The 23344-nt window shown below is 36.1% G+C and overlaps 1 protein-coding gene across 2 annotated transcripts in view; it reads left to right on the forward strand.

Annotated features, from left to right (window-relative positions):
• PPP2R5A (protein phosphatase 2 regulatory subunit B'alpha) overlaps positions 1-23344 on the forward strand; it is a 99987-nt gene that overhangs the window by 40637 nt on the left and 36006 nt on the right. For both annotated transcript variants that reach the window (XM_082400299.1, XM_082400300.1), the window contains exons 2-3: positions 6486-6682; positions 9661-9762. In XM_082400299.1, coding sequence (XP_082256425.1) covers positions 6486-6682; positions 9661-9762 — 299 coding nt within the window. The remainder of the gene's footprint in view (positions 1-6485; positions 6683-9660; positions 9763-23344) is intronic.

Here is a 23344-nt window from a genome sequence, read left to right on the forward strand (position 1 = left end):
GTGGTGGGATGAACTGGGAGATTGGGATTGACATGTATACACTAATATGTATAAAATGGATAACTAATAAGAACCTGCTGTATAAAAAAAAATTCATCTTCCAATCAGATTTAAACTATTATGTGTTTTGCAAGACATATCTGTATTTTAGATAATTCCTTGATTGTGTAGTTTTTCTTGCATCTTTAATACTTTACATGAAGAGCTTTTTATATTGGGGATTTAATAATATTTTTCAGAAGAGCACTTTTAGTAAATCCTTAGCTCTGATACTGTTATTGAAGAGATGCATATAAACATGAATATAATATATTGGTGTTTCAGGTCTGTTACATTATATTCTTAAGTTGTGATTAAGTTTCTTTGAAGCAACATAAAGACTTAAGACATTTAAGATTGTTGAATATGCTATATTATGATCATAAATGGTGGTCTGAATTGCTCCCAGATCAATACTTAGGGTGAGGTCAAGATATGCTAATAGGTTTATGTATAGGACTGGGTTTTTCTCTTTGCGTATTTATTTATGTTTATTTTAATATTTATTTATTTATTTGGTTGCTTGGGGTCTTAGTTGTGGCTTGCGGCTCCTTAGTTACCACACATGGGCTCCTTAGTTGTGGCAGGCAGGCTCCTTAGTTGTGACATGTGAACTCTTAGTTGTGGCATGCATGTGGGACCTAGTTCCCTGACCAGGGATCGAACCTGGGCCCCCTGCATTGGGAGTGCAGAGTCTTATCCACTGCGCTACCAGGGAAGTCCCTCTCTTTATTTAAATGGCTGTCACTAGGATCTTAAATGCTCATCCCTTATTTGCTCACGATTCATATACACATTTTGGAAGAAATTAATATTTATTTTAAATAGGTACAGTGTCATCTTTCCAAGAAGACCTGATTTAAACTGCTCCAACAAAAATTTGGGGTCTCTTGTAATTAATTTCAGAGTGACTAGCAAATACTGTGTTGTACTTGGGGCATGTTGCAAAACAATTACATCGTCAGCATCCACCATTCCAGTTGCTATATGATGTAGCACTGTAAGGTTTTCTGAATTTTTCCTGTGAATTAGTATGCTTCCAGGGGTATTGTTATTTTTGAACCTCTAAGTGGAATTCTGATGGATAACATCAGTTAATATTGCAGGGAGAATCCCAGGTGAGGAAGTTATCACTATAGGAATCAGAATGGACATTATTAGCTACATTGAGAATGGCAAATGGATAATCAACATAAACCTAGTAAAAATAGCCAAGTAAAAACAGCATGTGACCTAACTGCCTAAAAGTAAGGCATTGCCATACTGAAACACCACTGAGTATGACAGACTTCATTTGCAAGCATGCTTGTAATGGGGAAGCTGAAGTATAAAGTGGTCAGTGTAGATACTGTCAGCGCTTTTTACATTTAGTGAACAGAATTTTTTTTTTTTTTTTGGCTGCGTTGGGTCATCATCACTGCGCACGGGCTTTCTCTAGTTGTGGCAAGCGAGGGCTGCTCTTCGTTGCAGTGTGCAAGCTTCTCTTGTTGCGGAGCACGGGCTCTAGGCGCGCAGGCTTCAGTAGTTGCAGCACGCAGGCTCAGTAATTGCAGCACACGGGTTCTAGGGTGCGTGGGCTTCAGTAGTTGTGGCGCGCAGGCTCAGTAGTTGTGGTGCACGGGCTTAGTTGCTCCACGGCATGTGGGATCTTCCCGGGCCAGGGATCGAATCCGTGTCTCCTGCTTTGGCAGGCAGATTCTTAACCACTCCACCACCAGGGAAGTCCCTAGTGAACAGAATTATTACCTATTCTTTTCCTCACAAAGTATTTATTATTCATATTTATGAAATATAGCCAGGATGTAGTCTGATCTTTTTTCAGCTTAGTGAAATATATTTTTTGCTTTTTGTCTTTTTTTCTTATAAGAAAATTCTGAAAATTGATGTCTCAGGAAGGTACCTAAGAGTCGGGATTATATTAAACATCTACAAGTGCAAAATATTTTATAATTTTTTAATGATGAAAACAATGATCTCATCTTTTCTTACTAAGGTAACCATTATAAAAATGTTTTTGATCTATATGAAAAGGTTGTTTGTCTTGAACCTAGAAGTAGGCCAGCCAACAGTAGACGACAGGAGCGTTCTTTTCTCTCACGTAACCTTTTACAGTCTGATCACCTCTTCCACTGCTGTTTTACCTTAGTTGCCAAGAAACTCAACACAAAGTGATTAAATATAGCAGTCAAATACCTTGTAATATCTATAGCTTTCGTGCTTTTAATTAATCCAGATTTTATTTTTAATTGTTCTCCTTATATTTAATCTTGTAAGTGCTCTCAAATTCTTTTTGACTCTAGGTTATATAGAGAATAGATTGTGTGTATATATATATGTGTGTATGTGTGTGTGTGTGTGTGTGTGTGTGTGTGTATATATATATATATATATATATATGGTAAACAACCATACCTTTTACATTTGTTTATCGCCTGATAGCATTATTTTTTAATGTTTTGTATCTTGCCTTCCCAACCTGCTTCTAAGCTCTTGAAGGCAGGAAATCATCTCTAACTTTCAAAACTAACCTTAAAGGACTGTTTTGAAAGTTAAATAAATAGACATAGGAAACAGAGTTGTATTTGGCATGAAGGGAGCGCTAATGTTAGCAGCATTATGTTTTATTATGTAGCACAGTAGACTGTTCAATAGAACATGTATTACTTACAGGAGGGGTTAGGTAGGAAAAGATTTTTCTATTCCCTAATACCTAAAAATAATTGAGGTTTGGGCATTTCTATTTCAACTCAGAGCCAAAGGAGTTGAAATGTTAACTGCTTTCTAAAAATATCTAATGTTTGGGAAAATCCAGATGTGACCTGTTCCATCCAAATATTAGGTAATGCTGGGATATAATTCTGGAGGAGAAAGCAACTTCAAAGAAATCTTTAGGCTAAGTAGCGGATTACTGAATGGAGAAGCTATGAAAAACATTAATTTCTTCCGAAGGAGACTCAAGAGTTAGGTGCCCAGAAAGAGAAACTTCCTAAAAAAAAACAAAGAAAAAAAAGAAAAAGAAACTTCCTTTTTATATGTAACATGTTCCTGAATCTACTGTTTGTCAGTCTTGAAAATCATTTTGTGTCTTCTAACATGTTAGCTGTAGGCTACTAGCCTGTGGTGTAAGAGAAAAATGCCTTCCATTTGTATCTACTTTGACATATATGCACTCACCTTCATGATCATTATGTCATTTAATCCATTTAAATCAACCATCAAGGTAGGGTATTGATAAAAATGGTCATTGTTATAAATTCTTAAGCATAGACATGATGTAATAATTCACTATTTATGCCAGCTTTGATATACAGCCTCTTTTCTTTGTTCTATAGCCTATTTTAATTGAGTGCATAATCTTATTCTTCAAATTCAGAGTTTCTTCTAGCATCAAATACACATTTGTTGGCTCCTTATATACCCTATGCTAGGAGTAAAAGAGATAAAAAGGAAAGCCTGCTCAGTGAATGATCCTTGCCCTTGAGGAACCTGAATTCTTTTGATGAGTGCTAAAAGAAATATTCTTTAAATACAGGCCCAAAGTTAATGCATGCTCAAGTGTATGATTGAGATTGTATTATAGATGTCCAGAGAAGGGAGGGATCAGTTCATCCTGACCTACCTAAGAGAAGTTTGGTGGAGAATGTGAGATTTCAGTTTATTCTTAAAGGGTGAGTAGGATTTGGAAACATAGGGCAGGAATCTGGTAAGGTATTTCAGGTAGGGAAGAGTCTGAACAAAGATACGGCCTTTGGAGAACAGAGAGAGGAGTGATTTCACATAGAGAAGGTGGTTTGGAGGAGGAAGGAGAGAATAGCGCTGGCTTTCTAAGGTGATCTCTAATTGAACTGGGATATTGTATGAGTTTGTATTTTTTTAGCATAAGGGAAAAAAGCTTAAAAATATTTTAAAACTCTCTTAAACTGAGTTACCTTCTAAAGGTATGGCACCTATTTCCCCAAACCATCATTATAATGGAATTTAACTATATATAAAGATATGTATTATAATAAAGAGACAGTATAAAGCTATACAATAAGGATATAGATATATTTATAAATAGATAAAGATATTACTGAGTAATGGAGAGAACTATGGGGATTTCTTGTACAGTGAGAGTTGAGAAGGATTCTTACAGCCCAAATTATCACCCACTTCTTTAATGTATAATACATACCCAATCTAATAAGTTTAGCCTGATTAGGAAGCTTACAAAAAGGACGGGTGTCCATCTTCTAGTTTTTCAAGCCAAGTATTTATATTAAGCAGACGTCTATTTAGTAATTGAAATAAACTAAATACCAATCTTAAGTGGATACCTTTTTAACTTTAAGGGAGAAAACCCCAAGAGAATTTAAGAAAAAGGCCATTTTAGATACACTAACTTCTCAGGGAATGAGCAGATTCTACTTAGAATAACTGATGGTCATTTTGGGATGAAGTAGTGTAGTGAATTATGACTGGTAAGATTATATGCAGTATGTATGTCGGATGGTGCTTCACTCTCACCTGCAATAGAATGAGGTTTAATAAACTTCTGGGTAAAGATAACTGTTTAACAAATTACTTGGTATTGAAAGTAGTTACAAATTTAATGGTCTTTTTTTAAAAGGATACATAAAAATGTTCCCACAAAAGAACAGTTCAAATAAAGGTGTTCTTGAATCAAAAACTTTATGGAAGTGATCATCAAAAATGTCATGTACTCTGTCAATATTACATGAACTCTGATGCCAGTCTTAGGATTGTAGACCTTGGCTTTCATGTAGCAGAGAGCCATTATTGATTTTGGAACATAGAGTGTTATGCAAACTCTTTGTAAGTGTGGCACTACCACAGAAGAAGCTTCTGCTGGCATAGCCATAAATGGGTTGCAGCAAATTCAAAATTTTTTTAGAATCTTTATATTTTTACTTCAAAAGTCATGTGAATTTTGTCGTTCTTTATAATATATCTATGTTTTTTTGTAAATATGTTTTAAGTTATTGAACAAAATTGACTGATCAAAAGGATATGCTGTATTTGTCTTCTTTGTGTGAGTGGGCTTACGATATCTGACCTGCTATATTTTAGCAGTACCTTATCTAGCTCAGCTTTTTAAGGACAGCACTTGAATATAGCTGCAAAGTAATTTCACTTGGCTTCCTGCCCCAGGGGAATTAAAAAGCATGGGTATCCTTGGTTAGGTTATCATCTTTATGAAGATTTCTACCTCTATCTTTATATAAAGCAGGCATTGGTTTTGAATGAAGGAATACTGTTGTATACTATGAGCTCAGTATCAGTATTGGAATACATGATTTTTAAAAATTTAATCTCAGTAGTTCAAGAAACAAATAATTGAGCTGAATAACTGAAGGTCCTTGTTTATAGATTTGAAATTCAGAAGTGAAATTTCATTACTTTTTGAATGTTGCAAACAAAAAGCTTTAATACATTTGTTAGAATCAAATGATTATAATGTGCCCATATTTTTGTACTCAGTAGAAGATAAAACAATAAACATTTACTGAATGCATGTTGTGTGGCAGGTACTGTGCTAGATAATGAGAGGGCGGAGGGAGAGGAAGAGAGAGAGAAAGAAAGGGAGAACACTTGTTTCCTGTCTTTGGGGGCCTCGTAATCTAGGAGTATAATACATGTAAAATGTAACTGCCATATAGCACAGTAAATACTGCAATAGAGATAGCACCTAAGATACATTTAGGTAAATGTGGATTAACCAACCAATTTAGCTTCAGTGCCATAGAGAAAGCTTCTGAGAGTGGAATATGCTTATGCTGAAACTTATTAATAAATGGGGAGAGTTCTCAGGGTGGAAATGTGGGAAAAGGGCATTCCAGGCAGAGGAAACAGTGTAAAATCTTCAGGAAATTGCAGAGAGCATGGTTTAACCAAAGTGAAGGTGCATGCTAGATAGTGTTGAGAGATGACTCTTGGCCGTAGGCAGCTTCATTTTGTATACAATCCTAAGGAGTTTGAACGTCATTCTGTAATTTTTGGAGGATCATTGAAAAGTATTGAGTATGATCAGAATGATTCTCATTTTAGCAAGATTTTAGCTTTTGAAGTAGTTTAGAGGATAAATCAGGAATCGCAGGTTATGGCCCCAGGCAAGAGGAGCAGTTAGGATGTCATTGCTGTAGTCTAAAATGATGAATGTGAGGGCCATTAAAGTGGCAGAGGGAATGACAAGAAAAGGATAGATTCCAGATAAGTTAAAGAAACGGAATCAGTAACATTTAATGATTGATTGTGGGTAGTGAGAGAGGAGGAAGATAGAAATTCATGTCTGGCGTGAATAATGGGATTAGATGGGTAAATTTCTCACTAGAGTTTTGAGAGAAGTTTTACTTTATGTATGTGAATAGCTTCTACAAAATTGGTAAACATATGAAGGTAACTTTTGAGTAGGTCATTTCTAAATTTCTCTTTATTTTTATTTACAGATGCCACTTCAAATGAACAACAAGAGCTTTTCTGTCAGAAGCTGCAGCAGTGTTGCATACTGTTTGATTTCATGGACTCTGTTTCAGACTTGAAGAGCAAAGAAATTAAAAGAGCAACATTGAATGAACTGGTTGAGTATGTTTCAACTAATCGTGGTGTAATTGTTGAATCAGCGTATTCTGATATAGTAAAAATGGTAAGCCTCTAGACTTAAGTTCCTCAGATTTATATAAATTCAAGTAAGATCTGAGGTATAATTATGATTTAATGAGACTGATTTTTAATAAATATACAATAATTAATGTGCTCAAAAGAATGTTTTTTTAAAATAGTCCATTTGAAAGATTATCCATCCATTCCAATGATGGTGTCATTGCTTTATAATAGTTTGGGAATTCAATAGCCACAATGGCTGGTGGCTACCACACTGGGTAGTGCAGATCTAGAGCTTAGGAGAAAGATATAAGCTCAAGATCATACAGATAGATAGATAATTAATGTGCAGCTGAATAGTTGTGGAGAAAGAACATCTAAAGGGGGAAGAAAAGACCAAGGAAAAACTGTGGGGCTCTCAGCATCGCAGCAGTGGATAAGGGAGTCAGGTCTAAAACAAATCTTATTTAGGACATTTTGATATCATATATGTAGATTCTATAACACTGAATTTTAATCAAAACGTGGGACCTTTAAGAAGTTAAATGATGTAAACAAAAATTTGAAATATCTGTTGTGAAAAGTATTGAAGTAAGGTTGTTTAGGATACTGTTTATTAATTATTTAACCATATTCTCCATCAAACTGTAGAAATTTGTTTCGGACTTGCGGTTTTTGTATTTTGGGGCATAACAAAATACAAAAAATTCATTTGGAATAAATAGAGTCACTGAGTACACAATTTAAGCTTAAATGTTGGTTATAGAAGGTTATATAGCAAGTATAATCTAAGCTATAAACTATACAAGTTAGTTGCCTTAATTTCTTTCCCTGTGCCTAATATATGTTCTGGGGGAAGAGCAAAATGTGTAGGAAAGTTAAATTTGACCCTAATATACTAGTTGAGTTTTCTTTCATCATATTGTACTAGAAGACCAATTAAAAGGACTTAAGACATTTCGGTTAGTTTTTTTCTTTTTAAAAAAGAAAATAAAAGCCTTAAGATTTTTTTTAAAGATTAGCTCTAGAGAGAACATTAATCAAAATGAAATTAGCTTCCTCAAGTCCACAGATAATTAAAAGCGACAGTTTGAGAATATAAGTATTGATTATTGATAGACTTTGTATTTTGTTCTTTGTTTTGTGTTTGTCATTTAAAAATGTTCAGGGGGAAAATGCAGTATTTCCACTTTACTGATTTCAAATGGTTTGTAATTAGGAATTTTGAAAATCCTAGGGAAGATATTTTTATCTCTCTAAAGTTGTTGCCTCAGATATGAAAGTACTCAAATATTTGAGTCAAATTATTTTGTAATTTTCTATTTACTAATAAATTCTGAGATTTAATTTCTTTTCCCAAGTAAAAAGATGTGTGTGTTTTGTCCTTTTTTTTTTTTTAACTTCTGGGTACTTAATTTCTAGATAAGAAGCCAACTCACCCACTTAGTTCTTTAAAGCTCTTCTGTGTATTTGCTGTATACAGTTAATTTTATTGGTGGCTACAAGGTTTAACTTTTTCTTTTCCTACCAACAATAATAAGTATGATTTCAAAGGCAAATTATGCCCTCCTATGGGACATATTTCCTTTTCAAGTTCTGTCTATGACTTTCTGCCACTCTGTGAAATTGATATTTATCAAACTATTTATTGGCTCTGCCCGCATATGCTGGCTTTGAGTTCTAGCAAATCAAATTCTGGATTATAACTTTCTAAGTCTTATGGTTATAGTAATTGACTGTTAGCAGTTATTTGGATTACCATAGATGCTACTTCATAAGAATGGTTGGGAATTTGCTTGCACCACCAAACAACGCTCGTCTCATCCTCTGTTCTCCAAATAATTTATCTTAAATGACCAGCCCCTCAAAATTAGGGCCTTACATGTTTACTAAACCATTTGATCTGTCAGTCTGTTCATCATTCTTCAACGAATTTTGAATTGGGCTCACAATCCATCCTTTGCTAGAGAAAAAGGATATGTAGTTTACTTTGGTACTAAGACAGACAATGTGAAAGATGAAGTTATAACCTAAAATGAAGACTCTGAAATGAAGAGTCTCAAAGCATATCCTTATTTCAGAGAGATTAATATTTTTTTAAAAAAATGCTCAGAGTTAATGAAATACAGTAAATTAAGTCATCATGGGGTATTATAACTATGTCTGTAATGGCAGTGAATAACTATGTCTGTAATGACAGTGAAAGTATTCTACCCCCATCCTCCTCTTCTTTAGCGTGGTGTGTATGTGTAAGAGATATTTTACCAAACTCTTGGGTTATAAGGTAAGTAAATGGCTGGATTAGAATATGGGGGGAGTTGTGGAAAGATGAAAAGAATCAAGTTAGGGATAGGGAGAGTTAGGAACTTTATGCTCCCCCCACCCAGTTCCCTCCCCTCCTCTTTTTTTTTTTTTTTTTTTTTAAAAGCAAAACTTGGAAAGAAAAACTTGTGATTTAAGGAAGAGGAATCTAGAGGTAATCTGTACGAAGTTTGATGTTTATAGAAGTCAGAATTATGGGACAGAGAAAAGAGAGAAACAAATGGCTGTCTTCATATCTTGAAGAGATTTATAGGTTTTGAACTAAGCTTACAGCCACAACTTAACCTTTTTCTTAAATAAAGTTATCTTAAAAATATTTCGGGCTTCCCTGGTGGCGCAGTGGTTGAGAATCTGCCTGCTAATGCAGGGGACACGGGTTCGAGCCCTGGTCTGGGAAGATCCCACATGCCGCGGAGCAACTAGGCCCGTGAGCCACAACTACTGAGCCTGCGTGTCTGGAGCCTCTGCTCCGCAACAAGAGAGGCCGCGACAGTGAAAGGCCCGCACACCGCAATGAAGAGCGGCCCCCACTTGCCACAACTAGAGAAAGCCCTCGCACAGAAATGAAGACCCAATACAACCATAAATAAATAAATTTTAAAAAAAAATTTCATTTTGCATTTTTAAATTCAATTAAGCAACAAAAACATATGTTTATGTTTATTTAGAACATGAATCTAAATTTATTTTTCTTTACAGATCAGTGCTAACATCTTCCGAACTCTTCCTCCAAGTGATAATCCAGATTTTGATCCAGAAGAGGATGAGCCCACACTTGAGGCCTCTTGGCCTCACATACAAGTATGGAACATAACTTTGTGTTGACAATTTTTAAATTTATGATATTCTGCTTAAATCACAGAACTCTGTTTTAGACCTGAGTGTCTATTTAAAGTACTTGACTTTTAATGTGTTTTCTTAACATTTTCTTTTCTCAAAATATTGCTTTTCACTTTTTTTACTGTGGTAAAATACACTTAACATTTACCATTTAAACCATTTTAAAGTGTATTCCGTAGCATTAAGTGCATTTTTAATGCTATGCAACCATCACTACTATCTAGTTCCATAACCTTTTCATCACCCCAAATGGAAACCCCCTTGTCATTAATAGTCACTTCCCATTCTCCCACCCCCACAGCCCCTGGCAGCTTTTCATCCACATTCTGTCTCTATGGATTTGCTTGTCCTGGATATTTAATATAAATGGAGTCATATAATATGTGGCCTTTTGTGTTTGGGTTCTTTCACTTAACATAATATTTTCAGGGTTTATCAATATTGTAACATATATCAATATGTCATTCCTTTTAATGGCTGAATAATATTCCATTGTATGGACATACCACATTTTGTTTATCCATTTATCAGTAGATGGACATTTGGGTGGTTTCTACCTCTTGGGTGTTGTGATTAGAGCTGTTAAGAATGTTACACATTCATGTACAAGTTTTTGTTTAACATCTGTTTCCCATAGGTTTTGATATGTTGTGTTTTTGTTTTCATTCATTTCAAAATATTTTCTGATATCCTCTGTGATTTATTTGGCCCATTAGTTATTTAGGAATATGTTTAATTTCTACATACTTGTGACTCCCAGATTTCTTTCTGTTATTGATTTATAATTTTATTCCATTGCGGTTGTAGAATATACTTTGAAGTTTTCAATCCTTTTAAATTTATTGAGGCTTTTTTTTATGGCCTAGCATATGGTTTATCATGGAGAATGTTTCATGTGTACTTGAGAAGACCGCGTATACTGTTGTTGTTGGGTGGAGTGTTGTGTTGAAATCTCTTAAATCTAGTTGGTTGTTTAAGTCTTCTGTTTCTTTGTTGATCTGTCAAGTTCTATCCATTATTGAAAGTGAGATATTGAAGTCTCCAACTATTGTTGTTGAATTGTCTATTTCTCTCTTCAGTTCTGTCGTTTTTGCTTCAGGAATTTTGGGGGCCCTATTGTTAGCTGCCTATGTCTATAATTGTTTTATCTTCCTCTTGGATATGTCCCTTATCATTATAACTCTAATAACAGTTTTTGTGTTAAAGTTCATTTTTTGTGATATTTACTGCCTAACTGCCACTGTCTAACTCTCTTTTGGTTACTGTTTGCATGATATGTCTTTTCCATACATTTACTTCTTATCTGTTTGTTTCTTTGAATCTCAGTTGTGTTTCTTGGGAATTCCCTGGTGGTCCAGTGGTTAGGACGCTCCACTTTCACTGCTGCAGGCCTGGATTCAGTCCCTGGTCAGGGAACTAAGATCCTGCAAGCTGCACAGCATGGCAAATAAATAAATAAATAGTGTTTCTTGTAAGCAGCATGTAGTTGGAACCCCCTTTTTTTTTTTTAATCAATTTTGACAGTCTCTGCCTTTTGAGCAGTGTTTAATCCATTTACATTTAATGTAATTACTGATAAGGTAGGATTTATGTCTTCCATTTTGCTGTTTTATGTCTTATATCTTTTTTGTTCCTCTGTTCCTCCATTATTACCTTTTGTATTAAATAGGTATTTTCTAGTGTACCATTTTAATTCCCTTGTTTAACTATATTTTTTTGAGTTACTTTCTTAGTAGTTACCCTAGGGATTACAATTAGCATCTTAAAACGATCTAGTTTGGTTAAATGCTAACTTAATTAGCTAACTTTGGTCCAGTATACCTCCATTCCCTCCCCCTTCCTTTGTGGTATTACTGTCATACAAATTAGATCTTTATGCAGACATAAAATAGCATCTTATTGCACTTCACTTTATTGCCCTTTGCAGATATTGCATTTTTTACAAATTGAAGGTTTGTGGCAGTCCTGTGTTGAACAAGTCTGTCAGAACCATTTTCCAACAGCATTTGCTTACTTCATGTCTCAGTGTCACATTTTGATAATTTTTGGAATATTTCAAACTTTTACATTGTTATATTTTTTATGGTGATCTTTGATGTTATTATTGCAAAAAGATTACAACTTCCTGAAGACTCAGATGATGGTTAGCATTTTTTAACAATAAAGTATTTTTTAATTAAGGTATGTACACTGTTTTTTTAAACATAATGCTATTGCATACTTAAGAGACTATAGTGTACACGTAACTTTTATTTGCATTGGGAAACTAAAAAAAAATCATGTGACTTGCTTTAGTGCAATATTCGCTTTCTTATGGTGGTCTGGAACCAAACCTGCAATATCTCCAAGGTATGCTTATACATTGTACACCCATCAACACAGTTTTGTAATTATTGCTTTATGTGGTTGTCTTGTAAAGCAGGAGAACAAAAGAGTTATAAATAAAAGTACATTTATACTGTCTTTTATATTTACCTATGTAGTTACCTTTACCCCTTTATTTCTTCCTATGGAATCAAGTTATATATGGTGTCCTTTCATTTAAGCCTGAAGGATTCCTTTTAGTATTTCCTGTAAGGTGCGTCTGTTGATCTGGGAATCTCTTAATTTTCCCTTCATTTTTGAAGGGGAGTTTTGCTGGATATAGACTTCTTGGCTAACTGCCTTTTTGCTTCAACACTTTGAAGGTGTCATCCTATTAGTCCTCTGGTGTCCATGGTTTTTTTGTGACAAGTCAGTTATTAATCTTATTTAGGATCTGATGTATGTGATAAGTAAGTTATTTATTACTTACTGCTTTGAAAACTTTCTTTGTCTTTAACTTTCTGTCTGTTTGATTATGATGTCTCTAGATATGCATCTCTTTGACTATTCTAGTTGGACTTCAATGAGCTCCACTTAATAGTTCATTGTATAAATTAATACTTTTCATCAAATTTGGTTGTTTTTAGCTATTTCTTCAAATATTTTTCTTCCTCTTTCTCCTTGCCTTCTGAGACTCCCATTATGTGTATCTTGGTATGATTGATGGTATCCCACAGGTCTCTGAAGTTCTGTTCATTTTGTGTTCAATCTCTCTTTCTACACCTCAAACTAGATAATCTCTATTGACCTTTCTTCTGCCAGCTCAAACTGTTTTTCATTGTTTTTTGTGAGATAGCAAATTTACTGAAGTCCTCACTCTACCATTGCAAAAGTCCATCTCTGTAACACATCTTTTTAGTTGAGACTGAGGGAGGGATAGTCTTCCTGCCCTAATGCCATTGTGTGACAACTCACTCCTCATAATTATTGGAAAATTGGTAATAAAAATTTATTATATAGATTGGTTCAAGATGGCGGAGTAGAAGGACTTGGTCTCACTCCCTCTTGCAAGAGCAATGGAATCAAAACTAACTGCTGAACACTCATCGACAGGAAGACACTGGAGCTCACCAAAAAAGATACCCCACATCCAAAGACAAAGGAGAAGCCACAATGAGACAGTAGGAGGGGCACAATCACAATAAAATCAAATCCCATAACTGCTGGGTGGGTGACTCACAAACTGGAGAACACTTATACCACAGGAGTCCAACCACTGGAGTGAAGGTTCTGAGCCCCACGTCAGGCTTCCCAACCTGAGGGTCCGGCAATGGGAGGAGGAATTCCTAGAGAATCAGACTTTGAAGGCTAGCGGGATTTCATTGCAGGACTTCGACAAGACTGGGGGAAACAGAGACTCCACTCTTGGAGGGCACACACAAAATAGTGTGTGCATTGGGACCCAGGGGAAGGAGCAGTGACCCCATAGGAGACTGAACCAGACCTACCTGCTAGTGTTGGAGGGTCTCCTGCAGAGGCAGGAGGTGGCTGTGTCTCACCGTGAGGACAAGGACACTGGCAGCAGAAGTTCTCGGAAGTACTCCTTGGTGTGAGCCCTCCCAGAGTCCGCCATTAGCCCCACCAAAGAGCCCAGGTAGGCTCCAGTGTTGGGTCTTCTCAGGCCAAACAACCGACAAGAAGGGAACCCAACCCCACCCATCAGCAGACAAGGGAATTAAAGTTTTACTGAGCTCTGCCCACCAGAGCAACAGCCAGCTCTACCCACCACCAGTCCCTCCCTTCAGGGAACTTGCACAAGCCTCTTAGATAGCCTCATCCACCAGAGGGCAGAAAGCAGAAGCAAGAAGAACTACAGTCCTGCAGCCTGTGGAACAAAATCCACATTCACAGAAAGATAGACAAGATGAAAAGGCAGAGGGCTATGTACCAGATGAAGGAACAACATAAAACCCCAGAAAAACAACTAAAATGGAGATAAGCAACCTTCGAGAAAAAGAATTCAGAATGAGAGTGAAAGAATGGAGGCAAAGATCGAGAAGATGAAGAAATGTTTAACAAAGACCTAGAAGAATTGAAGAACAAACACCTAGAAGAATTAAAAAACAAACACCCGGAGATGAACAATACAATAACTGAAATGAAAAAATACACTAGAAGGAATCAGTAGCAGAATAACTGAGCCAGAAGAATGGATAAGTGACATGGAAGACAGAATGGTGGAGTTCACTGCCACGGAACAGAATATAGAAAAAAGAATGAAAAGAAATGAAGACAGCCTATAAGACCTCTGGGACAACATTAAAAGCAACAACATTCGCATTATAGGGGTCCCAGAAGGAGAAGAGAGAGAGAAAGAACCTGAGAAAATATTTGAAGGGATTATAGTCGAAAACTTCCCTAACATGGGAAAGGAAATAGCCACCCAAGTCCAGGAAGTGCAGAGACTACCAGGCAGGACAAACCCAAGGAGAAACGCGCTGAGACACATAGTAATCAAATTGACAAAAATTAAAGGCAAAGAAAAATCATTGAAAGCAACAAGAGAAAAAACGACAAATAACATACAAGGGAACTCCCTTAAGGTTAAGAGTTGATTTCTCAGCAGAAGTTCTACAAGCCAGAAGGGAGTGGCATGACATATTTAAAGTGATGAAAGGGAAGGGATTTAAAGGGATGAAAGGGAACCTACAGCCAAGATTACTCTACCCAGCAAGGATCTCATTCAGAATCAATGGAGAAATCAAAAGCTTTACAGACAAGCAAAAGCTGAGAGAATTCAGCACCATCAAACCAGCTCTACAACAAATGCTAAAGGAACTTCTTTAAGTGGGAAACACAATAGAAGAAAAAGACCTACAAAAACAAACCCATAACAATTAAGAAAATGGTAGTAGTAACATACATATCGATAATTACCTTAAACGTGAATGGATTAAATGCTCCAACCAAAAGACACAGGTTCGCTGAATGGATACAAAAACAAGACCAATCTATATGCTGTCTACAAGAAACCCACTTCAGACCTAGGGACGCATACAGACTGAAAGTGAGGGGATGGAAAAAGATATTCCATGCAAATGGAAATCAAAAGAAAGCTGGAGTAGCAATACTCATATCAGATAAAATAGACTTTAAAATAAGAATGTTATAAGAGACGAGGAAGGACACTACATAATGATCAAGGGATCAATCCAAGAAGAAGATATAACAATTATAAATGTATATAAACCCAACATAGGAGCACCTCAATACATAAGGCAACTGCTAACAGCTATAAAAGAGGAAATCAACAGTAACACAGTAATAGTGGGGGACGTTAACGCCTCACTTACACCAATGGACAGATCATCCAAACAGAAAATTAATAAGGAAACAGAAGCTTTAAATGGCACAATAGACCAGATAGGTTTAATTGATATTTATAGGACATTCCATCCAAAAACAGCAGATTACACGTTCTTCTCAAGTGCGCACGGAACATTCTCCAGGATAGATCACATCTTGGGTCACAAATCAAGCCTCAGTAAATTTAAGAAAATTGAAATCATATCAAGCATCTTTTCTGACCACAATGCTATGAGATTAGAAATCAATTACAGAGAAAAAAAAGTAAAAAACACAGACACATGGAGACTAAACAATATGTTACTAAATAACCAAGACATCACTGAAGAAATCAAAGAGGAAATCAAAAAGTACCTAGAGACAAATGACAATGAAAACACGACGATCCAAAACCTATGGGATGCAGCAAAAGCAGTTCTAAGAGGGAAGTTTATAGCTATACAAGCCTACCTAAAGACACAAGAAAAATCTCAAATAAACAATCTAACCTTACACCTAAAGGAACTAGAGAAAGAACAACAGACAAAACCCAAAGTTAGTAGAAGGAAAGAAATCATAAAGATCAGAGCAGAAATAAATGAAATAGAAACAAAGAAAACAGTAGCAAAGATCAATAAAACTAAAAGCTGGTTCTTTGAGAAGATAAACAAAATTGATAAACTATTAGCCAGACTCATCAAGAAAAAGAGGGAGAGGACTCAAATCAGTAAAATTAGAAATGAAAAAGGAGAAGTTACAACAGACACAGCAGAAATACAAAACATCCTGAGAGACTACTACAAACAACTCTTATGTCAATAAAATGGACAACCTGGAAGAAATGGACAAATTCTTAGAAAGGTATAACCTTCCAAGACTGAACCAGGAAGAAATAGAAAATATGAACAGACCAATCACAAGTAATGAAATTGAAACTGTGATTAAAAATCTTCCAACAAACAAAAGTCCAGGACCAGATGGCTTCACAGGTGAATTCTATCAAACATTTAGAGAAGAGCTAACACCCATCCTTCTCAAACTCTTCCAAAAAACTGCAGAGGAAGGAACACTCCCAAACTCATTCTATGAGGCCACCATCACCCTGATACCAAAACCAGACAAAGAAACTACAAAAAAAGAAAATTACAGACCAATATCACTGATGAATATGGATGTAAAAATCCTCAACAAAATACTAGCAAACAGAATCCAACAGCACATTAAAAGGATCATACAGCATGATCAAGTGGGATTTATCCCAGGGATGCAAGGATTCTTCAGTATATGCCAATCAATCAATGTGATACACCATATTAACAAATTGAAGAATAAAAACCATATGATCATCTCAATAGATGCAGAAAAAGCTTTTGACAGAATTCAACACCCATTTATGATAAAAACTCTCCAGAAAGTGGGCATAGAGGGACCCTACCTCAACATAATAAAGGCCATATACAACAAACCCACAGCAAACATCATTCTCAATGGTGAAAAACTGAAAGCATTTCCTCCAAGATCAGGACCAAGACAAGGATGGCCACTCTCATCACTATTATTCAACATAGTTTTGGAAGTCCTAGCCACAGCATTCAGCGAAGAAAAAGAAACAAAAGGAATCCAAATCGGAAAAGAAGTAAAGCTGTCTCTGTTTGCAGATGACATGATACTATACATAGAGAATCCTAAAGATGCCACCAGAAAACTACTAGAGCTAATCAATGAATTTGGTAAAGTTGCAGGATACAAAATTAATGCACAGAAATCTCTTGCAGTCCTATACACTAATGATGGAAAATCTGAAAGAGAAATTAAGGAAACACTCCCATTTACCACTTCAACAAAAAGAATAAAATACCTAGGAATAAACCTACCTAGGGAGACAAAAGACCTCTCTGTAGAAAACTATTAAGACACTGATGAAAGAAATTAAAGATGATACAAACAGATGGAGAGATATACCATGTTCTTGGATTGAAAGAATCAATATTATGAAAATGAATTTACTACCCAAAGCAATCTACACATTTACTGCAATCCCTATCAAATTACCAATGGCATTTTTTACAGAAGTAGAACAAAAAATCTTAAAATTTGTTTGGAGACACAAAAGACCCCAAATAGCCAAAGCAGTCTTGAGGGAAAAATAACGGAGCTGGAGGAATCAGACTCCCTGACTTCAGCCTATACTACAAAGCCACAGTAATCAAGACAATATGATACTGGCACAAAAACAGAAATGTAGATCAATGGAACAGGATAGAAAACCCAGAGATAAACCCACGCACCTATGGTCAACTAATCTATGACAAAGGAGGCAAGGATATACAGTGGAGAAAAGACAGTCTCTTCATTAAGTGGTGCTGGGAAAACTGGACAGCTACATGTAAAAGAATGAAATTAGAACAGTCCCTAACACCATATACACAAAAAACCTCAAAATGGACTAGAGACCTAAATGTAAGACCGGACACTATAAAACTCTTAGAGGAAAACATAGGAAGAACACTCTTTGACATAAATCACAGCAAGATCTTTTTTCATCCACCTCCTAGAGCAATGGAAATAAAAACAAATATAAACAAATGGGACCTAATGAAACTTAAAAGCTTTTGCAAAGCAAAGGAAACTACAAACAAAACGAAAAGATAACCCTCAGAATGGGAGAAAATATTTGCACAGAAATCAACAGACAAAGGATTAATCTCCAAAATATTTAAACAGCTCATGCAGCTCAATATTAAAAAAAACAACCAACCCAATGCAAAAATGGGCAGAAGACCTAAATAGACATTTCTCCAAAGAAGACATACATATGGGCAAGAAGCACATGAAAGCTGCTCAACATCACTAATTATTAGAGAAATGCAAATCAAAACTATAGTGAGGTATCACCTCACACCAATTAGATTGGGCATCATCAGAAAATCTACAAACAACAAATGCTGGAGAGGGTGTGGAGAAAAGGGAACCCTCTTGCACTGTTGGTGGGAATGTAAATTGATACAGCCCCTGTGGAGAACAGTATGGAGGTTCCTTAAAAAACTAAAAATAGACTTACCATATGACCCAGCAATCCCACTACTGGGCATATACCCAAAGAAAACCAGAATTCAGAAAGACACATGCACCCCAATGTTCACTGCAGCACTTACTTACAATTGCCAGGTCATGGAAGCAACCTAAATGCCCATCGACAGACGAATGGATAAAGAAGTTGTGGTACGTATATACAATGGAATATTACTCAGCCATAAAAAGGAATGAAATTGGGTCATTTGTAGAGACGTGGATGAATCTAGAGACTGTCATACAGAGTAAAGTAAGTCAGAAAGAGGAAAACGAATATCATATATTAACACATATATGTGGAACCTAGAAAAATGGTAAAGATGAAGCAGTTTGCAGGGCAGAAATTGAGACACAGATGTAGAGAACAGATGTATGGACATCAAGGGGGGAAAGTGGCGGGGGGTGGGGGAATATATTATATAAGTGGGACCAATTCTTCCATTAAACCTTCCCAAACTAATTCTACCTAGCTCTAACTGCTTCAAACATTCCCCTCCAATATGTGGCCTTAATATAATATCATCTAAGGTTCACTCAGTTGAATCACATTGGCACTGCCACACTTGATACTTCAGTAACTAGAACTCTTTAGATAAGATTCAGAGTAGAACATCTTATACCTCTTATGCTGTATTATGAAAACTGTTACGAAAATTCCATTATAACTATAAAATATACTTACATGTGTTTAGAGTTTCTTTTGCACATGTTCTTATATAGCTAGTCTTCATGATTATTGTTTTTTTTACTATATACATTAGGTTTTATTTTTGTTCCCCAGAATGTCTAATTAAAATACTCTGAGAAGACTCATATGACACCTTCAGTTTACAGATATTTTCTTATTTTCAAAATAAACAAAGCTCTGAGGGAGAAAGTGAAAGTAACTCTTGCCTAATGCTTTAACTATAATGACTTTAATATTTTTTTATTGAGCTGTAGTTGATTTACAATACTATATTAGTTTCAGGTGTACAATATAGTGATTCAAAATTTTTATAAATTATACTCCACTTATAGTTAATGTAAAATGTTGGCTGTATTTCCTGTGCTGTACAATGTATCCTTATAGCTTATTTATTTTACACATAGTAGTTTGTACCTCTTAATCCCCTATGCCAATCTTGCCTCTCCCTGCTTTCTTCTCCCTGGTGGTAACCACCAGTTTGTTCTCTATATCTGTGAGTTTGCTTCTTTTTTGTTATATTCACTAGTTGGTTTTATTTTTTAGATTCCACACATAAGTGATATCATATGATATTTGTCTTTCTCTGTCTGACTTATTTCACTTAGCATAATACCCTCCAAGTCCATCCATGTTGTTGCAAATGGCAAAATTTTCATTCTTTTTTATGGCTGAGTAGTAGTCCATTGTGTGTGTGTGTGTGTGTGTGTGTATATATATATATATACTGCATCTTTTTTTATCTATTCATCTGTTGATGGACACTTAGGTTGCTTCCATATCTTGCCTATTTTTTTTGTTTGTCTTTTTGGCCGCACCGCGTGGCATGCAGAACTTCCCTGACCAGAGATCGAACCTGTGCCCCCTGCAGTGGAAGTGCAGAGTCTTAACCACTGGACCATCAGGGAAGTCCTTACCTATTGTAAATAATGCTTCTATGAACATTGGCATGCATGTATCTTTTCAAGTTAGTGTTTTTGTTTTCTTTGGATATATACCCAGGAGTGGAATTGCTGGGTCCTATGGAAGTTCTATTTTTAGTTTTTTGAGGAACCTCCCTACTATTTTCCACAGTGCCTGCACCAATTTACATTCCCACTAATAGTGCACAAGTCTTTCCTTTTCTCCATATCCTAACCAACATTTGTTATTTGTGGTCTTTTTGATAATAGCTATTCTGACCAGATGACTTTTGTATTTTTAAGATAGTATTAGTGACCTAAAATCTGCAGGCAAGCACAGTGAAGTGTTTTGGAGACTTGAATGTATTTACCTACATATGACCAACAGCATTATTTATGAGACTGCTGATCATTTTTAGCTAATTATATTACATATACATCATCTTATTTAATCTCTATAGTAAAACTATAAAGTAGGTATTGTTCATATTTTATAGATAAGCTTAGATGAAGCTAAAATAGATTAAGAATCCTGCCCAAGATTATACAAAAAGTAAGTGGTAGAATAAGATTTACAACAAAAGTGTTACTCCAGAGTCCTTGCTCTCCATTATTAAAAGCTTTACTGCCTCCTCTAGATATCATCTATGGCTCTAAAACAAGTACATACAAATTCTTATGAAGTTTAATTCATACCTTTTTAGCTTCCTTAAGCACCAATAAATAAGATCTCCTACTAGCTATCACTTTTTCTTTTTTAGCCCTCATAAATGACTTTTTTTTTTTTTAAGTTTTTTTTTAAAATTATTATTTATTTATTTATTTTTGGCTGTGTTGGGTCTTCGTTTCTGTGCGAGGGCTTTCTCTAGTTGTGGCAAGCGGGGGCCACTCTTCATCGTGGTGCGCGGGCCTCTCACTATCGCGGCCTCTCTTGTTGCGGAGCACAGGCTCCAGACGCGCAGGCTCAGTAATTGTGGCTCACGGGCCCAGTTGCTCCGTGGCATGTGGGATCCTCCCAGACCAGGGCTCGAGCCCGTGTCCCCTGCATTGGCAGGCAGATTCTCAACCACTGCGCCACCAGGGAAGCCCATAAATGACTTTTTAAAGGTATAATTATACAGGTACAGATGTGCCTTAGTTAAATGGAACAAAAGTTTATATATACACATTCTAACAAGAGATAAAGAGAATTAGTATCATTACAAAGTATGGTGAAATGGAAATGATTCTGGTGACAGACTTCTACTCAAATCCCAGTTTTGATAACTTTTCTACAGAAATGGGCTTAGTTAAGCTGTTAAATTTCTCTGCATCCTCCTTTATGAAACTGGCCTAAAACAGGGCCTTGTAGGAACTGAATGGGATAACATCTGAGTGGAATCTAGCACAGTTTTTTTAAACTATACTATCTGTTTTCTTTGCCTTCCCATTTTTTAAAATATATACTTTAGATATTTAGGAAGAGGTATATATTTTTTGTTATGGTTACCTTTATGCTGATACCTTTAAATGATACCCTTGGTTCCCTCTTTTGTAGTTAGTTTATTGATTCTCAGAATGAACAATATTGAAGGTAATAAGTAGTCTTTTCTTCCCCCACTTCCTTCCTCTCTAGCATCTCATGTAAAGTAATAGCCTTTTACTTTCACAGTAAATACTTACATGGCAATTCAGAGCTTCTTCTACTTCCCATACTCTTCTTCTTCCCCTCCTCCAACTCCTTATTTTTGATAGCTGTACATAGTTAGAATATATAACTGATTTTATACTATTCTGTCACCTTTATGCCCAACACTTGTCGTTAGTTCTACAGGTAATATATTTAACATTTACTATCAATCCTTATGAAAAGTTTCTCTGACCATTTCTTGGTAATTTGAAGTTCTTTAGTAGAAGGGCTCATGGGAAGACTACTTCCTGAGTTGCTGCATGTTTCATCTCAGTTTGTCTCTAGCATTTATGTTTAAAGATCAATTTGAATTGATATAAAATCCTTGGTTCAGCTTCTTTCCTTAATTTCCTTAAGTACCTTAAATATGTTATTCCATTGTCTTCTTATTTCATTCTGATTTTTTTCCTCTTATATTCTTGGTCTTTCTGCCTGGACGCCCAAAGGATATTTTTCCTTTAATGGCCAATTGGTTTTTTGGGTTTTTTTTTTGGTTGCATTGGGTCTTCGTTGCTGCGTGCAGGCTTTTTCTCTAGTTGCGTTGAACAGGGGCTACTCTTCGCTGCGGTGCATGGGCTTCTCATTGCAGTGGCTTCTCTTGTTGCGGAGCGTGGGCTCTAGGCGTGCCGGCTTCAGTAGTTGTGGCTCGCGGGCTCTTGAGCACAGGCTCAGTAGTTGTGGCACACGGGCTTAGTTGCTCCTCGGCATGTGGGATCTTCCTGGACCAGGGCTCGAACCCGTGTCCCCTGCATTGGCAGGTGGATTCTTAACCACTGCGCCACCAGGGAAGTCCCGCCAATTGCTTTTATTGGTCTATACATAAGTGTTGATTTTTCTACATCAGTTTTCCCAGTTGAATAGTGTTCTTTTGCTGTAAAAAAAACCACTTTTATTTCTGAAAAGTCTTCTTCAATAATACTTTTTAGTATTTCTTTTGTTCCACCACATTGTTTTCTTCTTTGGGAATACCTGCTATTCATATGTTGGCTCTTTGCTTCTGTCTATATATATCACTTTCTCTTGAAATCTTTTTGTTTTTCTTATCTCTTCATTTTGTTGGATTGCCTTTAATTTTTCTTTTTTCCATACTCTTTTTCATTTTTCCATTACTCTAGTTGAAAGGCAGACTGACAGAATCAATATTTAGTTTTTACAGCTTCAATAGTAGAGACATGCAGGGGAAAGGGAATGGGTATTAGATTAGCTAAGCAACAATGCCTGCCACAGGCTTGAACCATTGGAGGCAAGAATCTATCCTGAGTAAAATGAAAAATGATAGATTTGCTAATGACAATAGGATGGATAACATCAGCTATTTTCTACATAGTTCCTGGGAGATAGAGAGGAAACTTGCTTTTATATATGGGTGCTCGGTGTTGCTTCAGATTATATTGTTTGTTTGTTTGTTTTTGGCCACACTACATGGCTCACGGGATCTTAGTTCCCCAAGCAGGGATTGAACCCAGGCCCTCAGCAGTGAAAGTGTGGAGACCTAACCACTGGACAATCAGGGAATTCCTCCAGATTGTATTGTTGATTTTTTATTTTACCAGGACTTATATTTAT

Source organism: Balaenoptera borealis (assembly GCF_965194805.1).
Source record: "Balaenoptera borealis genome assembly, chromosome: 1".
NCBI lineage: Eukaryota > Metazoa > Chordata > Mammalia > Artiodactyla > Balaenopteridae > Balaenoptera > Balaenoptera borealis.